Source organism: Oncorhynchus kisutch, linkage group LG11 (assembly GCF_002021735.2).
Source record: "Oncorhynchus kisutch isolate 150728-3 linkage group LG11, Okis_V2, whole genome shotgun sequence".
Lineage (NCBI taxonomy): Eukaryota > Metazoa > Chordata > Actinopteri > Salmoniformes > Salmonidae > Oncorhynchus > Oncorhynchus kisutch.
Window position 1 is genome coordinate 25,672,052 of NC_034184.2, and position 22,143 is coordinate 25,694,194.

General features: G+C 42.6%; 1 protein-coding gene across 2 annotated transcripts; it reads right to left on the minus strand.

The window, feature by feature from the left end:
- Nucleotides 1–506: 506 nt before the first annotated feature.
- Nucleotides 507–19,863, minus strand: LOC109899826 (eukaryotic translation initiation factor 4E). Of its 2 annotated transcripts, none has more exons than XM_020495397.2 (7): nucleotides 19,035–19,863; nucleotides 16,788–16,888; nucleotides 6,573–6,668; nucleotides 5,943–6,006; nucleotides 2,994–3,107; nucleotides 2,476–2,615; nucleotides 507–1,731 (listed from the first exon to the last, which is right to left on the minus strand). In XM_020495397.2, exons 1-7 carry the CDS (start codon nucleotides 19,065–19,067, stop codon nucleotides 1,617–1,619), a joined length of 663 nt encoding a protein of 220 aa, XP_020350986.1. In that variant the 5' UTR covers nucleotides 19,068–19,863; the 3' UTR covers nucleotides 507–1,616. The 2 variants fall into 2 exon arrangements, with proteins under 2 accessions (XP_020350986.1, XP_020350987.1); XM_020495398.2 differs by having other exon boundaries at nucleotides 19,050–19,823.
- Nucleotides 19,864–22,143: the final 2,280 nt, after the last annotated feature.

The following is a 22,143-nucleotide window of genomic DNA, read 5'->3' on the forward strand; positions in this document are numbered from 1 at the left end:
AAACCTGATCGAACATTTCTGGAGACCTGAAAAATAGCTGTGCAGCGACACTCCCCATCCAACCTGAGAGCTTGAGAGGATCTGCAGAGAAGAATGGGAGAAACTCCCCAAATACAGGTGTGCCAAGCTTGTAGCATCATATACCCAAGACTCAAATCTGTAATTGCTCCCAGGAGTGCTTCAACAAAGTACTGAGTAAAGCGTCTGAATACTTATGTACATTTTTCTGTATTACTTTGAATACATTTGAATTTTTTTCTAAAAACCTGTCTTAACTTTTGTCATTGTGGTGTATTGTGTGTAGATTGAGATTTAAAAAACAAAATGTTTTAATCAATTTTAGAATAAGGCTGTAACTTAATAAAATGTGGAAAAGTCAAGGGGTCTGAATACTTTTCAAATGCACTGTATGTGGTATAGGGCACTGATCTATGTATAATCTGTATATTGAACGCACCCCCATGACACTATAGGAAGTGATGCTAAACAGACGACACAGAAAAGGAGACCGTGTGGTTCTGGTTTTAATGCAAAGCACTTAACCTTTACTTGAAAGAAGGTAATATACATCCTGGAATTACAGATAATAAAGATACATTATAAGCTAAATCATTTCACGATGGATAGATATCCTTTTTTCTCCACTCGCACAGGCCCCAGAGTAGTGCGAAATGTTCTACAGTTTGTTAGGAAGAAAACGGTAAGAAGCAGACCTAAAACTTGTCCAGGCATCTTTACTTAGTATGATACACTGTAAAAAATGTTCTATATTATTAAGCAGTAGTCCATGTCGTTAACCTCCTCAAAAACAAAAAAATTGTAAGGAACTCAAGTTTCTTTTTCATGGTTGTCCTCCAACTATGTAGTTCAACTGCAATGCATATATCATAAATGCACGTAAGGGAAACAAAAGTTCAAAATAGTTCTACAAGCAAAGGATCCACAATCCCAGCATGGCTGAAACTATATGTGGCTGTTCTTCTGTTACTGCTACTATTCTTTTACACAAAAACAAATTAAGGTACCGTTGTCTTTTCTGCAACAGGTGCATCTGCAATCCCTTCTCATGCCAAACACCTCCAACTAAAGAAGGTTAAAACGCTGGTTGCCCTTTAAAATCTGCTGAATGAATGAATCTCGTCTACTTTTCTATCCTGGGTGGTTGGTGAGAAACACTTTTCATAACAGGGAATGATCATAAACTCTGCATGAGAAAAGGAAAAGGTTTTACAGCTAAGAAAGTTGTCTGTCTTTTAATCAAGCCATAAACGACAGACCTTCTCCTCAGTTACGTTAGTAGGGGGAAAGCCACTGGTATTATTAGTCACATATACTCCAATTCTAAAATTAACTAATTTAATGATCTTCTAGCTCAAATCCCAACAGCTTCAGCTGACTCTGTCCTTTCTTTCTTTCCTCTTCTTCCCGACAAGAACCGGAGGTTAGCCAGCCGGTCCATCGGGTGTCAGGGAGGCAGCTCTAATTTTATATACGTTTCAACAATTCTCTCGTCTGTAAAAAGGAAGGACACTAACAGCAGTTAACAACTGAAAAGTATTAATGGGTTGGTGATGCAGGGAGTTGATAGTTGAGCTGAGATTGGGGGTAGGTGTTGATCAGACTGAGTACATGTTCTTGGTGGTGGAACCACTCTTGCTAGACGTGTCGTCATGTGACTGGTAGCCAATCAGGAGCTTGATGGGGATACTCAGGCGCTCTTTATACTGTTGTCTGGAGAGAGATGAGATAATATTGAATAGGTTCTCAGTACAGTCTTACATGCATTGTCTCTACTTAGTGGGCAACTAGAAACAGAGCAGTACTGTTAGTCTCAGAACCGATGGCATTTCTGCCAACTACACACTTTTTGCACTCCCGGGTTAACTTAAAAGAAAACCTTTTCATCTGAAAGGTTTCACACATGAATAACATACATATATGATTATCTGAACTTCTTCAATTCACATAATATACAGAATTTGCTTATGTGCCAAATTAAATGTGTAATTGGTGGATAAGTGTGTGTGCGCACGAGAGACTCAATTGGGATTTCTCAACTCCTCACGTTCTTTCCTCACCTCCTTTTGAAAAAGGTCAATGGTAAGCGAGGAAACGTAGAAACCAATGCGCGCGTATGAAATAAAGCAAATTACGTTTACAGGGGTGCAATCCCAAAATACATGTGTAAAGTGGTAAAAAGAAATTAGCTAGTTGTGCTAGACATTTTTTGATAAAACAATAAGCAGCATATTGTTTTTAATCAATGTGTGCACACTTTTCTCCTTCTAGAAAACTGTGGCTGATTTCAAAACACTTTGATACACCTGAGCATCCTCTACTGGAGAAAGGCATTCGAGGAAGAAAATCCTCTTCACTTATTAACAAAGTGAAAACTTATCGGTTTCCAAGTCACAGAGGAATGGAGTAAAGGACAGACTTTTGCCCAATTGACAAAAGGCCAGAGAGATGACCTACCCTATTGTCACGATGGCTTCCTTGTTCTGACAGTTTCCGGTCCAGATGGATATTTTATCTCCCTTGGGTCGGATGTTGACCACCGCTCCACACACATCTTCACTGGCCTCGTCAAACGACTCACCGATTAAACACAACAGCTACAACACACACACAGTACATGATATTATGGAATTAATCAAATGTTATTTACGTGTTAAGTTGCCCTCTAGAAATCCATTCCATACATTTGATTATTTGACAATACTTTTGAAGTATAGTCATGGACAGTTCCAGCAGGGTTGTGTTCATTAGGTACCATATGGAAGAAAATTGACTGACTGGACCATCCAAAAATATAGTTGTGTGTCCTAATGAACTATTCCAAACTCAGAGCCGTATTCGTCAGGGCACACAACGGGAAACATTTAGCAATGAAAATGAGCTTTCAGTTCAGGTAGTCCATCCTTGTTTCAGTCCCATTTTCTTCCATTTGGTGTCTAAGAACAGGACCCAGGTTTAAGAATAATGATGCTGACCGTCTCCATCCAGTAGCGGTCGAGGTCGATTTGTCTCTGCTGTTTGCTGAGGGTCATTAGCCACCTCCCACCCAGCTTGTTCTTGTCATCCTCCCACATTGGCTTCACACCATCCTGAAACACACAGAGCAGTAGGGGAACGTTAGGTAACTTGACCCCAATCTACATTCTGAGCAGGGTTTCCATTAGCCGGCAAATTTTGAGACATGTCTTACCTTGCCTTAAAGTAGCCTATAAGCAAATTCAGAGTTAGAGATCATAAAAGGAAATCAGTCTAATGAAATAAATTCATTAGGCCCTAATCTATGGATTTCAAATGACTGGGAATACAGATAAGCATCCGTTGGTCATAGATACCTTTAAAAAAGGTAGGGACATGGTTCAGAAAACCAGTCAGTATCTGGTGTGACCATTTGCCTCGTGTCCGACTCATCTCCTTTGCATAGAGCTGATCAGGCTGTTGATTGTGGCCTGTGGAATGTTGTCCCACTCGTCAATGGCGGTGCGAAGTTGCTGGATATTGGCAGGAACTGGAACACGCTGTCGTACACGTCGATCCAAGCATCCCAAACATGCTCAATGGGTGACATGTCTGGTGGAGTATGCAGGCCATGGAAGAACGGGGCCATTTTCAGCAACCAGTAATTGTGTATAGACCCTTGCGACATGGGGCCATGCATTATCATGCTGAAACATGAGGTGATGATGGCGGCTGAATGGCACGACAATGGGCCTCAGGATCTCGTCACAGTTTCTCTGTGCATTCAAATTGCCATCGCTAAAATGCAATTGTTTGCTATCCGTAGCTTATGCCCGCCCATACCATAACCCCATCGCCACCATGGGGCACTCTGTTCACAACGTTGACATCAGCAAACCGCTCGTCCACACGACACCATACACGCTGTCTGCCAAATGCCTGGTACAATTGAAACCGGGATTCATCCGTAAAGAGCACACTTCTCCAGCATGCCAGTGGTCATCGAAGGTGAGCATTTGCCCACTGAAGTCTGTTATGACACCAAACTGCAGTCAGGTCAAGACCCTGGTGAGGACAACGAGCAAGCAGATGAGCGTCCCCTGAGACGATTTCTGACAGTTTGAGCAGCAATTCTTCAGTTGTCTCAATTTGAGACGTCTGTGGCATTGTGTTGTGACAAAACTGCACATTTAAGAGTGGCCTTTTAATGTCCCTAGCATAAGGTGCACGTGTGTAATGATCATGCTGTTTAAATCAGCTTCTTGATATGCCACACCTGTCAGGTGGATGGATTATTTTGGCAAAGGGGAAATTCTCACTTACAGTGATGTAAATACATTACGTGCACCAAATTTGAGCGAAATAAGATTTTTGTGCATATGGAACATTTTTGGGATCTTTTATTTCAGCTCATGTAACATGAGACCAACACTTTACATGTTGCATTTATACTTTTGTTCATTGTGTATTATCATTCGCAATGGATGTAAAAAAAACACTTTCCTTCATGTCCGCGCAGCAGGCTAGGTACTTCTATGCGTGCTCAGGCATACACACTCCCTCAACATTATCAGGACAGAGAAACCAGGCATGCTCATTGCTCACACTCCAAATAAAAGACAATGAAAAAAAAATTGCATTAATGATGGTTATGAAATAAACCAAAACTTGTTTCTCACAAGTGTAGCCGGTTGTGAACTCCGCAAATAACGTTTCCACTCTGAGAATGAGAACGGCAAATGACTAATACATGCATTAAAATAAATGTAACCAAAATGGGGATTAATAGTACATTTACTACTGGTGACATATGAAATGGGTAATTTAAAAAAATATTTTTTAATCATCTAAGTGCAAACAATTCACACAATGAATACACAAGTATTGGCAGGAGATAGCTGAGCCATTCTGGAGAGGCTCGTCTATATCTTTGCCACACACCCCTCCCCTTCTTGTCTCAATTTTTAATTATACTCAAGACACATTCTCTTCACACATATTTTAGATGTTTTTCACTGACAGCCCAGCTCAATAAGCAACTAGGCCTATTGCCACGCTCACTGCCCAAACGGCGGGCTTCCCAAATAGGCATAGGCCTACGAGCTTGTGATTTGAAAGAATCCACAGCAATTTTTTTTTACAAGAAGCTAATGGTCCTCGATTCCTCTGTGGCTAAGTTCTGCTTTCTGGTGAAGTATGTGGAATGATTTTTTAAATAATTCTGTATAGACAGGAGAAATTAAATAATTTTTGGCAAATATATTTCTATTTTCTTCCCTATTAGACCCACCACTATGCCATTTCTCTCCTGTTCTACTGGTTTTCATAGCAACTTTCTTTCATTGTCCAGAAGCCAAAGGCACAATCCTAGTCACATTAGCAACACATCTTAGATGTTGCATCTTTAGATTCCCCCCCTCAGTTTTCCGTCTCTGTCACAAATGGATCCACTATCAGGTGCGCTGTTTACAATGGTGTTTTCCCAGGTGTGCTGTTTTGCCAAATTGTATTTTGGGAAATGTTTGAAAATAACATTTTATTGGCTGCTTCATTACATGAGTTGCATGTTCTGTTAAGATGCATTACCATAATCTAAATTTGAATTCTGTAATTCTGATCACCATGGGTAGACACCCTAATGGGTTATGCACCCAACGCATATGGGTCCAGTACATTTCTCAAAATGGCCTGTAAATTAAAATCTTCCCGGACATATTGTCCGGCGCCACATTTTCTTAATGGAATCCCTGATCCTGGGCCCTTATTCATAGTGTCTTAAAGTAGAAGTGCTGATCCAGGATCAGTTTTGCCTATCAGATCATAATAAGATTTAAATGGACAGGAGAAACCTGATCCTAGATCATCACTCCTACTCTGAGATGGTTTATGCATACGGACCCCGATGTTTTTTCATTTAACAGAACAGCGACAAGTCCTCTGAAGGGATACGGTTTCATAAGTGAACTTACCTTAAATAAGCAGTAGTCACAGCCGAAGCCCAACTTGCTGGGCTGCTGTATGTGGTTATATAATCTACAACACAAAACCAAGAGGCACACTTAAACAAAGGCCCATATGCAACAATATTAGACACCACAATTATAAATATCAATGTCCTGTTCCATGTTATTCTCCATCATTTCTATCTGGAGACAACTAATGACTCATTTGGGCTCCTGAGTGGCGTGCCGGTTTAAGGCACTGCATCTCAGTGCTAGAGGCGTCACTACAGAGCCTGGTTCGATTCCATGCTGTAACACAACCGGCCGTGATTGGGAGTCCCACAGGGCGGCGCACAATTGGCCCAAGGACGTCCGGGTTAGAATTTGGCCGGGGTAGGCCGTCATTGTAAAAAAAAAAAAAAAAAAGGTTCTTAACTGACTTGCCTAGTTAAATAAAGGTTATTTATTTATTTAATATATATATAATAATACTAATACATGAGGCACAGATAGCAATGCAATGCATAGAACTGCCAGTCCTTTACTCCACATAGACACTTGTATCAATTCTGTACAACGCACTCTGATTGTCATGGTTACGTCATAGCGTGGAGAGGAGAGAGGATAAGGAGAAGAGAAAGAGGACAAAGTACTCACGCCCAGAAGTCTTCCACTGTGTCAAACTTTGCGATGAGACGAAGGTTCTCTGTCCAGCTTTTGCTCTTGTCGTTTTTGAAATACCACAGGGCCCATCTGAGGAGAGAAGACTCAGTCAGAGATTCCCTATCGTGCTCCCCAGTACCCACAGACAGAACAGGTTGGACGTTTACTGTCATGAATCAGCAGTCATGACAGAGACCTGATTGCAGTAAAATTCCATGTGAATGTTGAGTAACCGTGATCTCCTCTTATGCATTCTGGACATGCGTTGGTAGTACCTAACTCGTTAATGACCATCAGGTAGCTAATGGGCTAGTACTCAATTGTCCCTCTAACCACTCTGACAATGCAACTGCATTCAAAAACTCAACGTCACCATGATTGAGCAATTTGAAGAAAATAGTTCAACAACTGTTTGAAACTTAGTGGAAAATATGGCGTTGTAATGTTGTTTCAAAGCCTAACAACGAAATGGACAGCTTTCTAAGATTGATTCATTAAAAAAGCATATTAGAGTTTATGCATACACATAGCTCAGACATTTATACAGTGCATTCGGAAAGTATTCATACACATTTACTTTTGACATTGTTATGTTGCAACCTTGTTCTAAAATTGATTAAAATATATATTTGTCTATTATATATTATATATATATATTTGTCACATAATACACCATAATAACAAAGCAAAAACAGGTTTTTAGAAATTCAACAATTCAGTTTTTAAAAATTAAAAGTTAACTGGACGTAGCCATTCCTCTAGTGCAGTGGTCCCCAAACTTTTTATAGTCCCGTACCCCTTCAAACATTCAACCTCCAGCTGCGTACCCCCTCAAGCACCAGGGTCAGCGCACTCTCAAATGTTGTTTTTTGCCATCATTGTAAGCCTGCCACACACACACTGTACACAATACATTTATTAAACATACGAATGAGTGTGAGTTGTCGTCACAACCCAGCTCGTGGGAAGTGACAAAGAGCTCTTATAGGACCAGGGCACAAATAATAATATAATAATAATCAATAATTTTGCTCTTTATTTAGCCATCTTATATACAAAACCTTATTTCTTCATAAAACATGGTGAATAACTCACCACAGGTTAATTAGAAGGGTGTGCTTTAAAGGATGCACATAACTCCGCAATGTTGGGTTGTATTGGAGAGTCTCAGTCTTAAATCATTTTCCACACACAGTCTGTGCCTGTATTTAGTTATCATGCTAGTGAGGGCCAAGAATCTACTCTCACATAGGTATGTGGTTGCAAAGGGAATCAGTGTCTTAACAGCACGATTTGCCAAGGCAGGATACTCTGACTGCAGCCCAATCCAGAAATCTGGCAGTGGCTTCTATTCTATTTTCACAGAATCGCTTGTTGCAATTTCGATGAGCCTCTCTTGTTCAGATATCGGTAAGTGGATTGGAGGCAGAACATGAAAAGGATAACGAATCCAGTTGTTTCTGTCATCCGTTTCGGGAAAGTACCTGCGTACTTTCAGGGGCGGCCGGTAGCCTAGTGGTTAGAACTTTGGGCCAGTAACCGAAAGGTTGCTAGATTGAATCCCCGAGCTGACAAGGTAAAAATCTGTCGTTTTGCCCCTGAACAAGGCAGTTAAACCACCGTTCCTAGGCCGTCATTGTAAATAAGAATTTGTTCTTAACTTCTTTGGGATAGGGGGCAGCAATTACACTTTTGCATGAATAGCGTGCCCAGAGTGAACTGCCTCCTACTCAGTCCCAGATGCTAATATATGCATATTAGTAGTAGTATTGGATAGAAGACACTCTGAAGTTTCTAAAACTGTTTGAATGATGTCTGTGAGTATAACAGAACTCATATGGCAGGCAAAAACCTGAGAAAAAATCCAAACAGGAAGTGGGAAATCTGAGGTTTGTAGTTTTTGAACTCACCCCTATCGAATACACAGTGGGATATGGGTTATTTTGCACTACCTAAGGCTTCCACTAGATGTCAACCGTCTTCAGAACGTTGTTTCAGGCTTCTTATGTGAAGGGGGGCCGGATGGGAGCTGTTTGACTAAGGGGTCTGCCTGCAGCCTCGTTCTCAGTCACGAGCTTTCACATGAGAGGTAGCTCTCGTTCCATTGCTTTTCTACAGACAATGGAATTCTCCGGTTGGAACATTATTGAACTTTTATGATAAAAACATCCTAAAGATTGATTCTATACTTAGTTTGACAAGTTTCTTCGACCTGTAATATAACTTTTTGAACTTTTCGTCCAACTGGACCAGATCGCGCTTTTGGAAACACTCTAACAAAAGAAGGCACTGGACATAAATGTACATAAATAATGGACATTATCAAAACAAGCATTTATGTGGAACTGCGATTCCTGGGAGTGCATTCTGATGAAGATCATCAAAGGTAAGTGAATATTTATAATGCTATTTATGAATAATGTTGACTCCCCAACATGGCGGATATTTCTCTGGCTGGTTTGGGCTCTGAGCGCCACTCTCAGATTATGCTTTATCCGTAAAGTTTTTTTGAAATCTGACACAGCGGTTGCATTAAGGAGAAGTTTATCTAAAGTTTCATGCATAACACTTGAATTTTCATCAACATTTATAATGAGTATTTCTGTGAATTCATGTGGCTCTCTGCAATATCACTTCATGTTTTGGAACTACTGAACGTAAACACGCCCATGTAAAATAAGATTTTTAGATATAAATATGAACTTTACCAAACAAAACATACATGTATTGTGTAACATGAAGTCCTTTGAGCGTCATCTGATGAAGATCATCAAAGGTTAGTGATTAATTTTCTCTCTATTTGTGCTTTTTGTGACTCCTCTCTTTGGCTGGAAAAATGGCTGGGTTTTTCTGTGAGTTGGTGGTGACCTAACAATCGTTTGTGGAGCTTTCGCTGTAAAGCATTTTTTTTTTAAATCAGACAGTGGCTGGATTAATGAGAATTGTATCTTTAAAATTGTGCCTAATACTTGTACGTTTGAGAAATTTGATTTATGAGAAGATTTGTTGATTTGTATTTGGCGCCCTGCAATTTCATTGGCGAGTAACTGACTGGCTTAGTTAAATAGATTTTATTGATGTATGATATTAAGTTAAAATAAGTGTTCATTCGGTATTGTTTTAATTGTTATTATTACATTTTTTAAAATATATATTTTATTTTAATTGCCGATTAATCGGTATCGGCTTTTTTGGGGGGGGTCTCCAATAATCGGTATCGGCGCTGAAAAAAAAATCATAAATCGGTCGACCTCTACTCTGAATAGTTGAAATTACATTTTGGGGAAGCCCAGCAGTGTTCAAGTTGAATCGTTCACGGGCCATGCCCAGAGTGCCAACCATTCTGGTTGAGGAAATCTCCCGGCGTGCCTGGGGGGTGGCACTCCTGACGCAGAGGGAAGGGCCATAGTAGTTGAGTGATTTAGCTATTTAGCTAGCCAGTGTTTCTGCTATTAGTATGAGAGAGACCCTTCTCCTGCACTTTGGCTAAAGGTGGGCGAAATCAGGGCCAGTCCAGGATGACCCGTGGCCACTTGTGCGCCAACGTGTCCAAAACGTTAATGCTAGGGACACTGCAAGGAGTTCCGGGCAGTTTGTGTGAGCAGAACATTAAATGGGGTCCCCACACCCCTCTGACCGTTCTGCCCTTGTGGGTTGCACCCCAACCTGAGAGAGACGCGTCCGTCGTGACTACTTCTCTGGATAAAACAGTGCACATCTTGGCACCCTGTGACAAAAACATTGGGTGTCTCCAGGAATGCAGTGCTACCATGCAATCTATAGAATGTGTACAGCAGTGTTCAAGTTGAATCGTTCACGGGCCATGCCCAGAGTGCCAACCATTCTGGTTGAGGAAATCTCCCGGCGTGCCTGGGGGGTGGCACTCCTGACGCAGAGGGAAGGGCCATAGTAGTTGAGTGATTTAGCTATTTAGCTAGCCAGTGTTTCTGCTATTAGTATGAGAGAGACCCTTCTCCTGCACTTTGGCTAAAGGTGGGCGAAATCAGGGCCAGTCCAGGATGACCCGTGGCCACTTGTGCGCCAACGTGTCCAAAACGTTAATGCTAGGGACACTGCAAGGAGTTCCGGGCAGTTTGTGTGAGCAGAACATTAAATGGGGTCCCCACACCCCTCTGACCGTTCTGCCCTTGTGGGTTGCACCCCAACCTGAGAGAGACGCGTCCGTCGTGACTACTTCTCTGGATAAAACAGTGCACATCTTGGCACCCTGTGACAAAAACATTGGGTGTCTCCAGGAATGCAGTGCTACCATGCAATCTATAGAATGTGTACACAGTGATGGTTATAACGTAATGAGCTCAGACCTAGAGAAGAGATCCAGCACTGAAACCCTCTCATATTCAAGCATCCTAATGGGATGACTAGTAAAGCCGATGCCATCAAACCTAGCAGCCTCAGGCATGTTTTGAAGGAGACCAGGTTCCCTCTGCGAAACGGTACTAGGCAATTCTGGAATGTTCTTATACAGGGTTAAACCTAGAAAAGAGATTGTCTCTGACCGTGTCAGCGTGCATAAACCTTCCAGGGGATCTTAAAAGGTTATGTGGGGTCGACCTGGGTGTGGCGAGGCACAGGGCTGTGTCTTCCTGGGCAGACAGAGCTGGAGGGCTTCACCCTTCCTCATTTTCTCCTTGCACCGTTTCTGCATCATCTCGACTGTGGGACCGAAAAGGCATGCCCAATCCCTTCCATGCCAACACAGGCTAACACCGACACACCTTGGACATGGTTCTCGGCAGAGAAAGGTGTACTCCAGTCACAGGTAACCTCTTCCAGACATTCTGGGAAGACTGGTACTAATTGCCCATTTGGCTTTGGGTATCCTCTTACCCTCGTAGCGGGATGTGGTGGTTTCCGCTACTGCATTAGACCAGGAAATCACCGGTTTATCTGAGAGTTCACACACATCCTGCAGGTCCACACCGAGAGCTGGTGAGGATGGTGCCCTGCCTGCGTGTTCAGTTTCGGATTCCCCAGCAGGAGATGGAGTCTGTTTCCGTCAGATGATTCCAAAATGAAACTGCCGGAAAACCCTATGTTGTCTCCAATCAGGAAGCCCGGCAGGGAGGTCGCGAGGTTGTTGCTGGAGTCCTCCAAAAGCGGGGCAATGTCTTCGAGCTGGTCGCCCCAGCCAGCTAGCAGTCGCTTCTGGATACCCTGTGGGGATATCCATGGCCTCCGATGAGCCATCGGGGATGCCAGACCCCATGTAGGGTCCTGTTGACTCAGTCTAGCTTGGTGTGCTAGCCTGCGACAGAAGCTCTTCACGGTGAAGGGGGCACAATGTGGACAGGAGCCAGGGGAGGCTAACACTTTTTGGGCATGTTGCAGCCCAAGGCAAGCGGAGCACAGTGTCTTTGGCCAATATCTTGTTTCCACAGGAGCAGAGTCATCTCCTCGTTTGGGGTGGGTGATGCTTTTCTCGCCATAGCTGGAATGCTATGTTTTTAGCTGTCAGAAAATGATTTGCGTGGTAGGCTAGTCCGATAACCCACTAATCACTAGGGATCTCCGACGGTGGCACTCAGTGAAAAGAAAAGATAGCTTGGTGTAGCTAGTAAATAAAAGAGAAAATGGTCATAGTAAAACCACAAAAGCTAGCTAGCTAACGACCAGTCACTGTTTGGATACAGCTAACTTGGTTGTGAACGAGTTAGCTATGTTATAGCTGTAGCCATTCCTCTAACTATGGTTAAGGAAATTGCCACCACCGCACAGTCCCGAGAATAGCCCCCGGTGAGTGAGTTGTAAGCTCTGTCTGTGCACAGTTAAGCTAATTTTGGAAAATGCAGTCATGTCGAGGTAAGCTTTCTGATGAAAAGCGAGATGAGGTGTGAATGACTCAGACGCTGTGTCTGACGCTGTGTCTGACCTTTTCTAGGGTAGGAGGGACACCCTTCCCCAACGCACACGTCTCGACATCCAGCCCTAGTGGTTAGAGCATTGAGCCAGTAACTGGAAGGTTGCTGGATCGAATCCCCGAGCTGACAAGGTAAAAATCTGTCATTCTGCCCCTGAGCAAGGCAGTTAACCAACAGTTCCCCGAAGACGTGGATGTCGATTAAGGCAGCCTGCCGCACCTCTCTGATTCAGAGGGGTTGGGTTAAATGTAGAACACACATTTCAGCACAATACATTGTTGGACAACTGACTAGGTATCCCCCTTTCCCAATCATGGCTGGCATAGTGTAATAAAGGCTTCTGACAAATAGGCTGGGGTCATATCCAATAAGTTAAGCACTGAAAAGAATACTAGAAAGAGAACAGAGCGCAAGCTTTTTTAGCGACTTTCTCAAATCATCAATAAATGTTGAGAAACAACACGACGTGTGCCATGACTCGTCTGGTGAACCAGGGTGAGGTCACAGACAGACGCGTAAACAAACACTAATGTGTCACTTGAGGTAAAGTCTGTGGACTTATGGACTAGTAGGAATTACCTCCACTAGGTAATTCCTACTGTAGTCATACAGTGTGTGTGTGTGTTGAGTGACTCCAGACTTCCTATCCCTGGTATCACCCTGAAAAACATAATAAACAGGAGAAAGAGATTTCACAAGGCAGTGTTTGGCCTTGTTTTTTCTCTGGTGCAGACACCCCAAAGTAACATTCAGAGAGCTGTAAAGTAACAACACCAAAACCAATAGAATCTGAAATCCACTGGACTAAGATCACGTTTTCAAACAGGACAAAAGACCAGAACCATGGAGTTTTAAAGCATCATACTAGTCCAGAATCAGTGGCTAGGGAGGAACAGCTTCCACCTGAGAGGCAGGGACAGAACAGACGGAAAGGTCTAGAGAGTGTCTATCCTGAGGCTGTGCTCTATGTCAGCAGTTCTACCCAGCCTGCTGTACTGCCTACAGTAGTCTATGGCCTAGGGCCCTATTGAATAGACAGCCACTGGATGGGATGTGCTAGAAGAGACAAAAGTGGTGGTATCACTATGTCACATCTGTAGAGTGCAAGTATGATAAGCTTCGTTCTTCATCTAGGTTTAGGCTTAAAGCTAGCTGTGAGAATGTAAAGGGAAATATGGAAAAAACATTTTGGGAAGAACCAAAGCGTTTTATTGGCCTAGTGAGCGTGACCCTTGTATCCCAACTGGGTTGTGTTCATTTGGGCACACAATAACGTGTGTTAAGAGGACAAGCCCAGCTGTCCTTTTCCTTCTGTTTGGTGCCAATGCCTAATGAATAAACACAACCCTGGTGTCAACTATGAGCAGCAAGTGTGTTGTAATCAGCAACTATCAAAAAAGTAGAACTATTGTACCAAACAAGCACTGCTTCAAGCTGAAACATCTACAGGACCCACTTAGAGAGTGCATTCGTTAAGTATTCAGACCCCTTGACCTTTTCCACACTTTTTTAAATCATCATCATCAATATACTCAATAACGCATAATGACAAATCAAAAACAGATTTTTATAAATGTTTGCAAATGTGTATATATATATATATATATTTTTTTTTTTATTATTAAAAAATGAAATATCAAATTGGCTGTGTGCTTAGGGTCATTGTTTTGTTGGAAGGTGAACCTTCTCCCCAGTCTGAGGTCCTGAGCGCTGTGGAGCAGGTTTTCATCAAGGATCTCTCTATACTTTCCTCTGTTCATCTTTCCCTCAATCCTGACTAGACTCCCAGTCCCTGCCGCTGAAAAACATCCCCACAGCATGATCATGCCATCACCATGCTTCGCCGTAGGTAGGCCAGGTTTCCTCCAGATGTGACGCTTGGCATTCAGGCCAAAAAGTTCCATCTTGGTTTCATCAGACCAGAGAATCTTGTTTCTCATGGTCTGAGAGTCCTTTAGGTGCCTTTTGGCAAACTCCAAGAGGCTGTCATGTGCCTTTTACTGAAGAGTGGCTTCCGTCTGGCCACTCTACCATAAAGGCCTGATTGATGGTGTACTGCAGTGATGGATGTCCTTCTGGAAGGTTCTCCCATCTCCCCAGAGGAACTCTGGAGCTCTGTCAGAGGGACCATTGGGTTCTTGGTTACCTCCCCAACCAAGGCCCTTCTCTCTCTCTCTCGCTTGCTCAGTTTGGCCGGGCAACCAGCTCTAGGAAGAGTCTCGGAGTTTCAAACTTCTTCTATTTAAGAATGATGGAGGGCACTGTGTTCTTGGGGACCTTTTTAGTACCCTTCCCCAGATCTGTGCCTCAACACAATCCTGTCTCAGAGCACTACACTCAATTTATTCAACCTCATGGCTTGGTTTTTGCTCTGACAGGCACTATCGACTGTGGGACCTTATATAGACAGATGTGTGCTTTTCCAAAATCATGTCCAAATAATTGAATTTACCACAGGCAGACTCCAATCAAGTTGTAGAAACATCTCAAGGATGATCAATTTCTAAAAATGTGTTGTCATTTGGTCAGTATGGGGTATTGTGTGTAGGTTGATGAGGATTGTTAAAAATTTAATCCATTTTGAAATAAGGCTGTAAGGTAACAAAATGTGGAAAAGGCTAAAGGTTCTGAATACTTTCCAAATTACCTGTAAGTCATGTATGCTTAACACAGCTACTGTACACCACCTGGGTCAGAGAGAAAGTCTCAGCTACTTGCTGTAGTGTGTCACGGGATACAGTGGCAGACTATGCAGTTTCTCTGCGTATTAACCTATGGTGAATAATATGGCAATCACTAACAGAGTAGATTCAATTAGGACACATTCTCTCTTCTAGTTCTATCTGTTATGCTATATAAACCTGTTATTCTGCAAAGTAATAAGCTTATGTTTCGTGCTACCTTTGTCACTGACTGTTGCATGTGCTGATTACCACAAGAATTTGTCTCCCTGGAAAAGGCACTAATTGTAATGCCTAAACAGACATACAGACTAGAGGTCGACCGATTAATCGGAATGGATGATTAATTAGGGCCGATTTCAAGTTTTCATAACAATCGGAAATCTGTATTTTTGGACACAGATTTTTTCTCTCTTTCTTACACCTTTGTTTAATCTTTATTTAACTAGGCAGGTCAGTTAAGAGCACATTCTTATTTTCAATGACGGCCTAGGAACGGTGGGTTAACTGCCTTGTTCAGGGACAGAACGACAGATTTTCACCTTGTCAGCTCGGGGGATCTAACCTTGCAACCTTACAGTTAACTAGTCCAACGGAATAACGACCTGCCTCTCTCTCGTCGCACTCCACATGGAGCCTGTTACGCGAATGCAGTAAGCCAAGGTAAGTTGCTAGCTAGATAAACTTATCTTATAAAAAACAATCAATCATAATCACTAGTTAACTACACCTGGTTGATGATATTACTAGATATTATCTAGCGTGTCCTGCGTTGCATATAATCTGACTGAGTATACAAGCATACAAGTATCTAAGTATCTGACTGAGCGGAGGTAGGCAGAAGCAGGCGCGTAAACATTCATTCAAACAGCACTTTGGGGCGTTTTGCAGGTCTTCGTTGCGCTGTTTATGACTTCAAGCCTATCAACTCCCGAGATGAGGCTGGTGTAACCGAAGTGAAATGGCTAGCTAGTTAGCGCGCGCTAATAGCGTTTCAAACCTCACTCGCTCGGAGCCTTGGGGTGGTTGTTTCCCTTGCTCTGCATGGGTAACGCTGCTTCGAGGGTGGCTGTTGTCGTTGTGTTTCTGGTTCGAGCCCAGGAAGGAGCGAGGAGAGGGACGGAAGCTATACTGTTACACTGGCAATACTAAAGTGCCTATAAGAACATCCAATAGTCAAAGGTTAATGAAATACAAATGGTAGAGAGAGAAATAGTCCTATAATTCCTACAACAACTACAACCTAAAACTTCTTACCTGGGAATATTGAAGACTCATGTTAAAAGGAACCACCAGCTTTCTCATGTTCTGAGCAAGGAACTTAAACGTTAACTTTCTTACATAGCACGTGTTGCACTTTTACTTTCTTCTCCAACACTTTGTTTTTGCATTATTTAAACCAAATTGAACACGTTTCATTATTTATTTGAGGCTAAATTGATTTTATTGATGTATTATATTAAGTTAAAATAAGTGTTCATTCAGTATTGTTGTAATTGTCATTATTACAAATAAAAAAATTGGCTGATTAATCGGTATCGGCTTTTTTTGTCCTCCAATAATCGGTATTGGTGTTGAAAAATCATAATTGGTGGACCTCTAATACAGACAGAAGCACACGCACACACACACAGTGGTGTCCATACTTATTTTGCAAGGGGTGTTTGATGTACTGCTGAGAACCAGCAACCACAGGTGGTGCAGTGAGGATAACTTCAGGTTGGGGCTCTTCTGTTTCAGGTACATTCTGGATGGGATGACACCAAAAACATTAATCAATACAATATAAGCTGTTCGCAGGAAACCTGACAATAATAATATCCTTAGACCCATCCTGCTAATAGTTCTAAACATTTACAATCATAACAAAATCAAGGATAATCATGTATACTAACTACTTCTGATACTAGATCAATACTAAATGTGCAGGTATTCCATCCATGTCTGACTAGAATATACAATTTTGTTTCAAGCCAAACCTAGAATTTTAAATCCATGTCTGCCATTTCTACTACTGAATGATGCATACAATGACTCAATATGCTTACTGAATATCTACCAACATCTCTGTAGGAGTGGTGAAGATCTAGACTTTCACTATTGAAAGATCAAGAACAAGCTCCGACTGACACACTGCCCTAATTTGAGTGAGGAGACATTGGGTAGCTAGTCTGCTCAATGGCCTTACTGAAGAGCTCAGTGACTTTCAATGTAGCACCATCATAGGATGCCATCTTTCCAACAATTCAGTTCGTTAAATTTCTACCCTGGTCAACTGTAAGTCCTGCAATGCACAATGACGCTGTAGGTGTGATGGAGGCATAAGATCATCATGCGCAATGTCATGTATCGGCTGGAGTGGTGTAAAGCTCCGCCGCCATTGTAATCTGGAGCAGTGGAAATGTGTTCTCTGGAGTGATGAATTACGCGTCACCATCTGGCAGTCCGACGGACTAATCTGGGTTTGGCGGATGCAAGGATAATGCTACCTGTCTGAATTCATAGTGCCAACTGTAAAATTTGGTGAGAGAGGAATAATGGTCTGGGGCTGTTTCTTTCATCGTTCAGGCTAGGCCCTGTAGTTCTAGTGATGGGAAATCTTAACGCTACAGCGTTCAATGACATTGTAAACGATTCTGTGCTTCCAACTTTGTGGAAACAGTTTGGGGAAGGCCCTTTCCCGTTTCAGCCTCACAATGCCCCTGTGCAGGTAAATACAGAAATGTTTTGTTGAGATTGGTGTTGAAGAACTTGACTGGCCTGCACAGAGCCCTGACCTCAACCCTGTCTAACACCTTTGGGATGAATTGGAACGCCGACTGCGAGCCAGGCCTAATAGTCCAACATCAGTGCCCAATCTCACCAAAGCTCTTGTGGCTGAATGGAAGAAAGTCTTGGCAGACATTTTCAAACATCTAGTGGAAAGTCTTCCTCGAAGAGGTGAGACTTGTAGCAGCAAAGGAGGGTGGGAGAAGAGACTTATGGCAGCAAGGTGGGGGACTTCTTATTAATGCCCATGATTTTGGAAGTGTCCACATACGTTTGGTCTTGTAGTGTAGTTCATTTGACTGTGAGGATCACTCACTAATGTTATCTGGCTAAACCCCTTTCAAACACTAATGTTGGCATCTAGCTACCTAATTAATTAATGTCAGAGTATGTCGTATAGCTAAAGTTAGTTAGTTTACATAGCTAGCTAGGTAACATTAGCTAATTCAAATTAGGAACACCATTTAGCTAACGTTAGCTACCTAGCCTAGAAAGGAAGCTAATAATTAGCCAACTAGTTAGCTACAGATATTCGAATAGTTAATGATAGATCCGTTGCAAATTCATTACGATTGGCCCCAGAACAGGTAGTTACATTTGGAAAAATCGTTCCGATTCAAATGGTCTAGGTAGCCCCATGGCCCCAGAGCAGGTAGTTACATTTGGAAAAATCCTTCCGATTCAAAATGGTCTAGGTTGCCCCATAGCAACTAGTTAGCAACTTAATGTAAAACTTAGCTAGCACAGGCAGCACGGACACACGTGTCCAGATGTCACCAGTTTGATTAGTGTAAATAAAACAGATCACAAATACGATTAATATATTTGAAAGGACAAAATTAAAATAGGTGGTATGATATATCAAATTATATTGAATTAAAGATCCAAGTGTGAACCACCGATGTCCAGTCCCTCCTTATGACCAATGCCAACCCCTAAATCCATCGCTAACGTTAGCATCCATTGCTGAGCATGTTGGAACCAGACACCCGAGGTTTCAGCTTCCGATGCTAAATATTCAATTGAAACCGGGTATATTTAACTGTCATAAGATTAAACTTGATATAAAAACATGATTGGTTTATTTTTTTGTGTCGTGTGGTACCACGAAAATGTCCATATACCTCAATCTCGCTTACCGGCTCCGAAGTCGCCATCTTGCCTGTCAAAATGAACCTGTCCGTTCCGCGCTAGTGCGTCACGAACCACAAAAAAAATCTACGGAAACCGAGTAAGCCCACTATATCTGAGGGTATACTTTCGGCGCGCAGGACTTGTATCACTATTTATGGCCAATTATAACAACTCTTTCAATCTCCATCTCCTATCAGACTGATAGGTAAATGTCACTGTGTGACAAGGAAATGTGTTGACTTCTGTTCACAAAAGAAAATTCCTGACATTTCGAGTAGGCCTACACGTATATCAGGAGTATTGCTATAGGTTGTGTCTGAAGAAAGATTATCTATTATATTGACCAGATTGATATTCAAGTGGCGGCTCTAACTAACAATTAAAATAAATGTCTTAAAAAATGGAAGGCAGTTGGCAGGCTTAATTATACCAGATATTTTAGAGAAAGGAGATGGGAATCCCGATGGACAAGAGTGGAAAAACGTATAACCCAGCAAACTGTCGACCAATCGTGTTCACGTCGTCATACTGCTTCACGCGGTTGATAAACTAATCGCAGGCAATTCCTTCTCAAAGTCAGGGTATTGAGTCTTGAAACGTGCCTATTTTCCTCGAAAGTAGATAATGTCACGATTCCAAAGCTGTACAATGTTACAGATAGCAAGTTAATTATCTCACATCTTGGAAAATAATTATATTGTTGTTCTTGTTGTTGACGAAATTTATGCTAATGTTGGATTTTTGAGCTAGCGCCCAATTCACTCCTTAGAGGAGAGCTCGCCTTGTCCCAAAATAGCCCAGAATGCACCGCACGGTCTGTTGACGTCGCATGAGCAACGTCCACAATGGTTGTTAATTCAATTCAATTCAAGACTCCAATTAAGTTTCCTATCTCCTTAAAAATATCTCTGATTATACTTCACTGTCGGGAGGGGGCAAGATCAGGTGGGATCACTCTAGCCAATGAGAGGGCAGATACGCGGAGCAACTACGGAAGTCCAGAGAGGACATTAATAAAATACAATAAATCCCTAATTATGTCGAGGTTACAATTTATTTATCTCGTGACCATGATGTAACAAAAGTTGTTTTGTTGGGCCACCCGAGTGGCGCAGCGGTCTAAGGCACTGCATTGCAGTGCTAGAGGCGTCACTGTAGACCCAGGTTCGATCCAGGGCTGTATCACAACTGGCCGTCATCGGGAGTCCCATATGGAGGCGCTCAAATGGCCCATAGGGGGAGCAGCATGACCATTGAGAGGATGTGGGGACCAAGTGAAGTAAAAAAAAAAAAATACAAATTGTAGTTAAATTGTAATAATATACATATTAACAACTGCAACAGTGATGCATGTTGTTGATTCATAATCTTGAATTTCGTGATTTCTGAGTGGATAGACTATTGTAAGTATCTAAAGCCAGCTACATCTGAATCAGCCGTCTGAGTTTGTGTTTGATCTAAGGTTTGATACTGGGCAAGAAGGGATTGTCTTTGGGCAGCAGGAGAGATAATGTAGTTCTAGTGGTGACTATTCAGCAGCCTGATGGTCTTAGGGTAGAAATAATTGGCCAGTCGTTCAGTTTTTGCAATGATGCCCCTGTACTACCCGTGTCTTGAGGGATTGAAGCAGGAAGAAAATGGCATTGCTTGGGTGGCTGGAGTCCCCGATTATCTTCTTGGCCTTCTTTCGACACCTGGTGTTGTATGTGCCCTGTAGGGCAGGCAGTGTGTACCCAATGGTGTGTTTAGCTGCATGTTTAACCCTCTGAAGATCCTTGCGGTCCGCGGCGGTGGATTTGCCGTACCAGGCTATGAAACACCTGGACAGTATGCTCTCGATGGTGCTCCTGTAGGACACTGTGAGGGCCCTCAGGGATAGGCCAAATTTCTTCAGCATATCCTGAGGTTGAATAATCACTGTCGTGCCTTCTTCACTATGGTGTCTATGTGGTTAGCCCGTTTCAGCTTCTCTGAGATGTGTATATGCCGAAGAATTTGAAGTTATTGACCGTCTCCACGGCGGCCCCGTTGATGAGGATGGGGGTGGTCCAGCCTGGTTCCTCCTGAAGTCCACAATCAGCTCTTTTGTTTTGGTAACGTTGAGGGAGAGGTTGTTTACCTGGCACCACACCGCAATTGTGCCTACCTCCTCCCTGTAGGCTATCTCGTCGTTGTTGGTAATTAGGCCTACTACTGTCATGCCGTCAGCGAACTTGATGATGGAGTTTGAACTGTATAGCACTATGTGACATCTGCTGATGTAAAAAGGCTTCATAAATACATTTGATTTGATTTGATCGGTGTGAGGCCACGCAGTCGTGGGTACATGGAATACAGGAGGAGACTGAGGACACACCCTTGTGGGCCCGTGTTGAGAATTAGTGTTGAGGACATAATGTTACCTACCGTCACCTCCTGGGGGCAGCCCGTCAGGAAGTCCAGGACGAGTTGCATAGGGAGGAGTTCAGACCCAGGACCGTGAGCTTTGTAATGAGCTTATAGGGCACTATGGTATTGAAGGCCGAGCTGTAGTAGATGAACAGCATCCTCACATATGCATTCCTTTTGTCCAGGTGTGTAAGGGCAATGTGCAGTGCAATGGCGATTGTGTCGTCTCTGGATCTGTCAGGGCGGTAGACAAATTTGTGAGGATCGAGTGTGTCGTGGAGGGAGGAGATGATATGGTCTTTGACTAGCCTCTTGTAGCACTTTATGATAACAGAAGTGAGTGCTACAGGTCAGTAATCATTCAGTTCAGTTACTTTCTTTTTTTGGGGCATGAGGATGATAATGTTGTACTGTAAGTGGATGATAGCGTTGTACTGTAAGTAGCCATGTATTAGTCTATAAGCCTGGGCCTTCTTATCAAAGCTCCAGAAAAAAAGGCAAACTGAGGAATTACAAATTCCAAACAAACTGCATGTGTTATAGTATGTGTCTAGTCAGTGAGACAATCTTTATAGCTGGATGAATGGAGGAGTTGTCCTTCAGCACCAAAACATTTTGCCCACCATTTGTGGCTGAAATGACAAATAGACTATAGCCTACCTGAAATGTTGGATCATTTAGAAACCTCGACATGTGATTCACTTCACCTGC

Bases quoted from the DNA above. Each gene is read 5' to 3' on its own strand.
- LOC109899826 (XM_020495397.2), bottom strand. From the start codon at position 19,067: ATGGCGACTTCGGAGCCGGTAAGCGAGATTGAG. The intron at 16,889-19,034 runs GTATATGGACAT...CATCCCATCCAG, and splicing joins AGCCGGTAAGCGAGATTGAG to AATGTACCTGAAACAGAAGA. The intron at 3,108-5,942 runs GTAAGTTCACTT...TGTGTGTTTCAG, and splicing joins GTGACTACTGCTTATTTAAG to GATGGTGTGAAGCCAATGTG.